Below are 8,245 nucleotides of genomic sequence, written 5' to 3' on the forward strand. Positions count from 1 at the left end.
TTCTTTTATGTGTGTGCTTGTGTTTGCCTGTCTGCATGTCCAATATGTGGCAACTATTCAATATATTTGATGACTGGAAATATGATAGATCGTAACTGAGAGGTTATGATCTATCCCTTTGCAAGTTTGTAATGAATAACATACTGAATATATGTGTGTATAAGAATAAATTGAGTAAACAACACATATAAGCATGCTTCTTGTTTTTGTCTTTTGAGAACCTGCAGTTTCCCTTCAAGAAGATGTCATTACAATAAAGGTGCAGGGTTCTTTAATGTACCTGATCTTATGTAAATTAAAGTACTTGCACTGGGGAGATAGATATTGCTGGTGTAACAGGTCACAAGATTGTCTCCAGCCCATGGCAAAGCAAGCTTAATCTTGGTTCCAGTGGTGTTTTTAGCAGCACACTTAAAGCAGTACCCCTGGTCACTCTTGTAATTACAGTAAGAGAAGTGAAGCAGTAGCTACTTGCTGACATAATGACAATGTACTGTAGACTAAAGGTATCCCCTGAGAATGCGCTGATCTGACTGTATCCAAAAATCTTTCATCTTTCATCTCTGATTTTTGTTGTCTCTAACAGCATATACCTTCTTCCCACAGAAAAAGCAGGTTATTGCATACTGCCTATGGGCTGCTCTGACCTTTTTGACTTCTAAACTGTTTTCCACTTTTTTCCCCTTTGACAGTTCAGCAAATGAAGTGACAGAGATGGATTTCATTACAAGTGCTTTGACTGAAATTATTTATTGCTTACCTACTAAACCTGGCCATAAATGTCATTGATTTATAGACCCCATGAAAGCACAAACATTAGCCAGTGAGTGCCAGGAGTGCTACTATGTAGAAATTATGTGTATGGAGGGATTGGCTTCCTTCTAGCCGAAAGACTACACAAGAGTAAAGCAACAGTATTTTATATTTTGTGTGGATCAGAACTGTTCTGGACCAATTCTTTTTGCTGGTAGTTCATTCTATATTTTCACCTTTCAATTTTAGTGACTATTTTCTGTTACCTGTTCTAAAAGGATGGCAAAATGGACTGCAGTATATCAGGAAGGATGGACTGGACTATGAAAGAGGAAGTAATCTCCTCTTGTGTGTGAGAAACTTGTAAGAAAATGCCTGCAGTACTAGGAAACTAACCTGGCAACATGAGTAATATAGACAGAGCTAATGAAGTTCTGACCATTGGGGTAGATGGGAGGCTGGGTGTGGTATTGTTTCATATTCATATTTCTCTCCTGTAAGTCTTTTAGCTTAATGCAAGAGCTGTCCAGTAACTCCGTAATTCTTTGTAAAGTCTTGTGAAGTTTACCTGGGAAAAATTGTACTGTATTGGGAAATGGCATTTTATCTGCAGAGTCCAGTTTTGCTCCTGATATACTGTGGTGAGTACTGGTCTCGGACTTGTCTACACCACTGGAAGTTCTTATTTGCACAGCGGTGTTGGGCTGCTGCAAATGTTGCCTGTGTTGTCCGACTTTGGTGTAGATGCATGTCTTCCACGTGGCACCACTTTGGTAGGTGAAAACGTTGTTTTGTCAGCATGGGAGTACGTAGGCTGTGGGGTTTTTTTGCTGTGTGACATATTGGATGTGTGATGTACAGCATGACTATACTGGTTAAAGTACTGAGGCAAATCACTTTTTTGTAAGGGTCCACAGGTTCCACAGAACTGGTTCTGAGCAAGCTATTGCTGAACATATGGGCAGTAAAACGTGGCCCACCAAAGAAATGTGAAAGGGCTCTTTGTAAATTGGTCAAAATCTTACATTTGTACCAAAAAATGCAACGGAATATAGTTTTCGTACTGACATCCCATCCGTTTGTCTTCTCCCTCAGCATTAGCTTCAGAGCAGGCGGCTCTCGGGTTACGGGAAGGGGGGGTTTGCCGGAGCTCCGGCGGTGGCAGGGACAAAGACGGACGGACAAAGACCAGCGGTCGGTCGCTCTGGGACTCTGGCAGCTGCTGAGGGAGGGCTGAGTTGCTCCCACAGCTCAGCAGTGCCTCAGCATCTTTATGTTGCTGTGCAACTTGGTGGGGTTTTGGTTTTTTTTTTTTGTTTGCTAGTTTTGGATGGTGATAAGCGTTTTTGTGCCCTTGAGTGAACAATTTTGTTTAAGGTCCAGAAATGAAGAGAAATAGCCTGTCCTCCTTTTCCGTCTCTCTCTGGTTGCTGTTTACAGCAGTGATGCTTCAAGGTGAGAATGCTGCTTGATAGCTAAATGTTGCATCGAGGTTTATTTTACTCAGATAAAGGCTGATGTCCTGATGTGTCTTACATGCTTGAGCTCCAGAAGTCTTTCATCTGTTTCGTTGTACTTTGTCTCACTGATGCATAGACAAAATGAACGATCCTGTACAGCCAGAACTTAAATGCTCTTTGTGAAACTTTGATTTGTTAGGATTTCTTTTTAATCAGGAAGGTTTGCTTTGAACTCTTATTAGTCCAGGAAGTCACTGTGAGTCACCAGAGTGTGATGTACTCCAAAGCACTTGCTTCCTACATAGTGCCAGCTGGCATTTGCGCAGGTCTTGTAAGTGTTACTGTCCTTGCCCTTTGCTTGCAGAAATGTGTGAATGTATCTAAAGGTAATACAAAGACTGCCTAAAGAAACCGTGGTGCACAAAACAGCGTGGAACAGTAAAAGTGTCATTTAAAACCTGAAGTTTCAGTGAATTATCTTTAGTGACTAAGTCTGGATAACAAGAAGCATCTCCATATACATGGTTTGGAAAAGGTGTTAGTGCAAGAATGTGTTCATACATCATGCAATTGCCAATTTGTGAAGAAAAATAGCTCAGGCTTTTTCCAGGTGGTAGTTAAAAAAGAAAAAGAGTAAATTCTGAAAGTAGCATGAATCTGTCAGTGCTGCATTTAGGGAGATATCACAAGTCATTAGCCTGGGAGCAGGTTTGACTTCAGACTTTGCTTCTAATTTTAGCTTGGCAGATGCGTGACTGTAAGTTGATAATCTCTATGCCTATGAAAGACATCAGTAAAATAAAATTAATGATATTTACCTTCAAAAAAGGTAAGAATCTCTGGATGCAGAGGTTTTTTTCAGTGGGTGCGAAAAGCTAGAGTTAGCTACTCATTTACTACAGGTAAAAGCTGTCCTTATTTGAATAGCTTCATCAGGTATACTTCTGTTTCTGCACTAAATGATATTCTACAGTATATGAATGATAAATACAGTTATAGCAAATACTACTTGAAGCTGTAGAAAGAGGATATCTTCTGATACTGCTCAGTGCTTAATCTGATATGCTGAACAAATCTATGTTATCTAGGTGTAGAATCGGCCAAAGGAAAATATGCTCACATGCTGTTTAATGAACTGTTTGAGGACTACTCAAATGCTCTAAGACCAGTGGAAGACACAGATAAAGTGCTGAATGTCACCCTTCAGATCACATTATCCCAAATTAAGGACATGGTGAGTTAAGAGTACAGTTCTGTTTTTCTAAAGATGTGCAGAAATGTACTAGCTGTAAACCTTTTGCTTGGAGCAGGAAAAGCAACATGCGTTTTGTTGTGACAACTTCAGTAATGCTTCCTCGCGAGGGTCATGTTCTCCAGTTCTTCGTAAATTCTAATCTGATTGCAGCATGGAGACTTCCATTATAAGTCTGCAAACTTACAGCTGCTGAATTGTTAAGACTTCTTTTGTAGTTAGGTGTTAGTATCGCACCCTCCAGGCAACTTTTGCTAAATTTTAAATAGAAAGAGCAAATACTTTTTCTAAGATGCAGTTAATTTCTACATAAACTCCCTATTTTAGCCTTCAGTAACTTTTTTATAAATTTGGTTCAACCAGATCTACTTTTAAGGCAAAAGAAAATGTGTCTGGAAGGACAATGGAAAATCACTTTTGTGGCTTCTGAATTACAACTTCAAGGCCTCACCAAGCTTTCAGAGAATTTGTTAGACTGAATCTGTTAGCTGCTTGGTATTCTGAAGCTTGCAAAAGGAAATCCTTAAGATACTGGGAGCCTTAGACAGCTATGATTAAAGCTAGGAAGGGTGCAAGGGGAAGAAGGTTTGGAAAAGAGAAAGTCCAAATAAATAAGCTCCCTCTTCAGTGTATGGGCATATGTACCTGTCTGAGAAGTGCTCTTGTGGCCTGTCAGCATTCTGGCCTGTTTTGGGCAGTACTTTAAAGCTGTACAACAAATGCTGTCTGCATCTAAGATGTGATTTTGTCACCTTCAGCTAGACATATTTCTACATTTTTATGCAGGATGAAAGGAACCAGATTTTGTCAGCTTACTTATGGATTCGACAAAGCTGGTATGATGCATACCTCAAATGGGACAAAGATAAATATGATGGGTTGGATTCTATCAGGATTCCAAGCAATTTGGTTTGGAGACCAGATATTGTCCTATATAACAAGTGAGTGTGGCTGGAGAAAATCAGCTTGAGTATTTGTCTGAGGAAGGGAGGGGGTTGAAGGAGGAATGGACCCATGGAGTCTGAACTTTCATCACTTTACCTTACCTTAGCAAGGGGTATTGTTTGTTGTCTTAACATGAGTTGTTGATCATCTAAATATTTTGCAATAAAGCCATAGACAGGATTTGGCAATTGATTACGCTACACAGCAAAGCTAGTCTGAATTTCTCTGCACTGGGAATTGAATAACCTGGCAGTCTGAAGTGCTTTCTACACTGCGGCTGCTGAATAGCTCTGGAAGGTTGTCCACAAGAAGGTGGTACACAAAGGCTGCACTCGTCTGCTCTCCCAGGCCAGTAGTGACCAGCAGATTATTTTCATCTTTGAATGGATTCTTATCCTACTGTATCCTGTTTGAGGTCAAGTTTGAAGAAGCTATGGACAATAAATACAACATAATTTAGCAGCACTGACGTTTGGCATTAATGGGCACTGGTACCTGTAAATAATAGTTAATAGTAAGTTCCTACTAAAATTCTGTATAAATACACATATGATTTCAGAGGCATGCTTTTAATGGTGTGAAGAGAGGGTTTTCCTCCTTGCCCCCTCTTCCCTGGCCCACACTCTAGGTTGTTGCCTGTCAATCCTGACTGTCACTTTTCTGTCTTTTAGGGCGGATGATGACTTTTCAGAACCAGTGAATACTAATGTTGTGTTGAGATATGATGGAAAAATCACTTGGGATGCACCTGCTATCACAAAGAGCTCATGTGTAGTGGATGTATCTTATTTTCCTTTTGACAGCCAGCAGTGCAACCTTACATTTGGATCCTGGACCTATAATGGTAATCAGGTAGACATCATCAATTCTCTTGATAGTGGTGACCTCTCTGATTTCGTAGAAGATGTGGAATGGGAGATTCATGGTATGCCAGCAGTTAAGAACGTCATCACTTATGGCTGCTGCTCTGAACCTTATCCCGATGTGACCTTCACACTGATTTTGAAAAGGAAATCTTCTTTCTACATATTTAATCTGTTGCTTCCTTGTATTTTGATCTCTTTCCTGGCCCCACTGGGATTCTATCTCCCTGCAGACTCCGGGGAAAAAGTGTCTCTGGGCGTTACGGTTCTTCTTGCTCTGACTGTGTTCCAGCTGATGGTTGCAGAGATCATGCCTCCCTCTGAAAACGTACCTTTGATAGGTGAGCTTTACACGCTTTGTCCTTAAACATGGCTTATTAATAGCAGGGCTGTATATCAGGGAAACCATATGTAATTTGTGGCTTCTGGGAAAATAAAGGTGCTACATTTTTAAAACATAGTGAAATACTTAAAATGCGCATGGAATTTTTACAGGTATGCTGCAGCTCTTTAAGGTTATTTTGTGTTTATTTTAAATTATATGTTAGCTATCTATTTTGTATTTATTAAATATAGTTAGACATTTAGAATTTTTTTCTTGCATCTTTTAATAAAGCTAGTAATGGAAAACAATTTTAGACCCAGTGTGTGAAGTGTAAGCAAGAGCTGTAAGCACAAGGTCAGGCTGTTTCAGGATATGTTTCTGTCAGATCCAGGTGGTTGGATGGCCTGGCTGGGACACTCAGGGTTAACTTTATATGTGACAATTGTTACATTAAATTGTAATGCCTGGCAATCCATGACGCTGAATTTTAATTTACATCTGAGAGTGCAGAAGAGCTGATCTGTAGCAAAAGGGAGGTGTTCAGCACTGTCCCCTCTGCCAAGACCCTCCTGCCCCTGGCTGATCTGGCCCCTAGGCGTGAGCCTGCCCGGCTGTCCTGGTGGGATTGCTGGAGGATTAGGAACTCTGTTGCCTCCACGCTGGCTTCCAGCTTTGTTAAGATAATTCAGATCTCGTTATTTTTATTCTCATTATTACTGTGTATATAAAAAACTGCATGGCTTAAGTGAGACAAAACACTGGTCAATGGAAAAGACTGTTGAATGTGTTTCCCACACCAGCAGCAACTATTCCTACCTAGAGTATGGGCTTGCTGTACTGGAGAACCTTCCCTGCCCTCCCATCATGCTGTCTAAATTAAGGAGCCAGGACCTAGCTTCACTCTGCTTTCTCTGTTCCCTCACTCTCCCTCACCATCCTTTCCAAGCCCGTTGAAAACTGGGATCACGTCACGCTTGTCCGTGTCGCACCCTGTGCCGTCGATGCCGCCAGCCCTTGCTTTTCCTGCAGAGGCTGCGCAGCAGCGGAGCAGGGCTGGGAGCTGCCTCTTCGCACCGGCACAAGCCACCGTGGGTTAGCTGGTCGGATCTGTACTTCAGTTGTGAAAAGCAGTGGCTGAGGGGCACAGCTCGTATTCACTGTATTTGTTACCCGTTCCTGGCCAGAATGAGCTTTGTCCTTGTTTGGACTAGCCACGCTAAAATTTGTACAGGCTGAAGAAAATCCAGACAGCAAATCTCAACAGGCAGCGGAGCCACCCTTCGGCTGCGTGCCTGGCCTCTTAGCTGTCAGTGCGCTGGTTGTGGATACCAGCGAGGTCTGCGTATTCGCCGGCCTGTGTGAATGCAAAAGCATCCATCTGCTGCTGTGGGGTGCGTCAATAGCTCCAACAAAGCGTTATCATCACTTTTGTTAATACATCAGGAAGTGGGATTTCTGATGCGCCACGTGAAGCCATCAACATTGGGATTTTGCAGACACTAGGAAAAGAAAAAGGCCCCTGATAAACATTTTTAAGCTGCTTTCTGAATGGGTGTATTTCGAGACAGCAGAGATTTTGGCTCGCAAATATTTACCATGCTAATACAGTAGTCACTTACTCATCTGATGAAGGCATGCCAGTAATGAGTATGAGGTTTTTCTTTAATTGCTTTAATATTAATTTTTTAAATAGCAAATTAAGTGTGATCTAAGTACAGAGAACAGGGGTGATTAAAAATTGGTTTCGCTTGCATTTGTTTAGCACTATGTTGTCACATTGTTATTTCTGCATTGAATTTTTTTATTAGGGGAGCACCTTTAATATGATTTTATTTCATGTTCCAGGAAAGTATTACATAGCAACTATGACCATGATCACAGCTTCCACTGCGTTGACGATCATTATAATGAATCTCCATCACTGTGGCTCAGAAGCAAAGCCTGTTCCACAATGGGCTAGGGTGGTTATTTTGGACTACATGTCAAAAATCTTTTTTGTTTATGATGTGGGTGAAAATTGCACGAGTCCGAAAAGAGAGAAGGAAGAAGAACATAAGTTAGAGGGGGATGATGGGTGTGAGAGGAGGCACAAAGAAGTAAGGAGTCACCTTTCCAATAATAGGAACGATGACTGTGATCTCAAGGAGAAGCTCAATGGAAATTTGCATAAAAGCTATGGGGTTCATGGTGAAAATGTTAGGGAGACTGTTAATTGCTGTTCCTGTTACAAAATGCTGATTAAAAATATCGAGTATATTGCTAATTGTGTTCGAGACCATAAAGCAAACCGGGCCAAAGGAATTGAGTGGAAAAAAGTCGCAAAAGTGATGGACAGGTTTTTCATGTGGATTTTCTTTATCATGGTGTTTTTTATGAGTGTGCTGATCATTGGGAAAGCAGCTTAACTGAAGATGAACACATTTATTTTGTAAAACTGAATATACTGGGTTAGCTTGTTTTGGTGGAGCTCTGGGACAGGGGTGCTTTTGAGATCTTTGTCTTGCATTCTCTAACAATAAACAAATTGATTCTGTAGGCTGTGACAGCGTATTGAGACATTGCTCAGCTGAGGGCTTTGTCAGTGACTGTCCTTGCCTTTTAGTATGGGGGTGCAGCCCTGATGAGGCTGCTGGGTGAGCACTCTGTG

At 41.3% G+C, this 8,245-nt stretch overlaps 1 protein-coding gene across 1 annotated transcript; it reads left to right on the forward strand.

Moving 5' to 3' along the window:
* Nucleotides 1-1,886: 1,886 nt before the first annotated feature.
* CHRNA9 (cholinergic receptor nicotinic alpha 9 subunit) lies at nt 1,887-8,003 on the forward strand. Its single transcript, XM_075041238.1, has 5 exons — nt 1,887-2,208; nt 3,302-3,447; nt 4,252-4,406; nt 5,082-5,614; nt 7,444-8,003. Exons 1-5 carry the CDS (start codon nt 2,139-2,141, stop codon nt 8,001-8,003), a joined length of 1,464 nt encoding a protein of 487 aa, XP_074897339.1. The 5' UTR covers nt 1,887-2,138.
* Nucleotides 8,004-8,245: the final 242 nt, after the last annotated feature.

The sequence above is a fragment of the Buteo buteo genome, chromosome 1 (assembly GCF_964188355.1).
Source record: "Buteo buteo chromosome 1, bButBut1.hap1.1, whole genome shotgun sequence".
NCBI classification, from domain to species: Eukaryota; Metazoa; Chordata; class Aves; order Accipitriformes; family Accipitridae; genus Buteo; species Buteo buteo.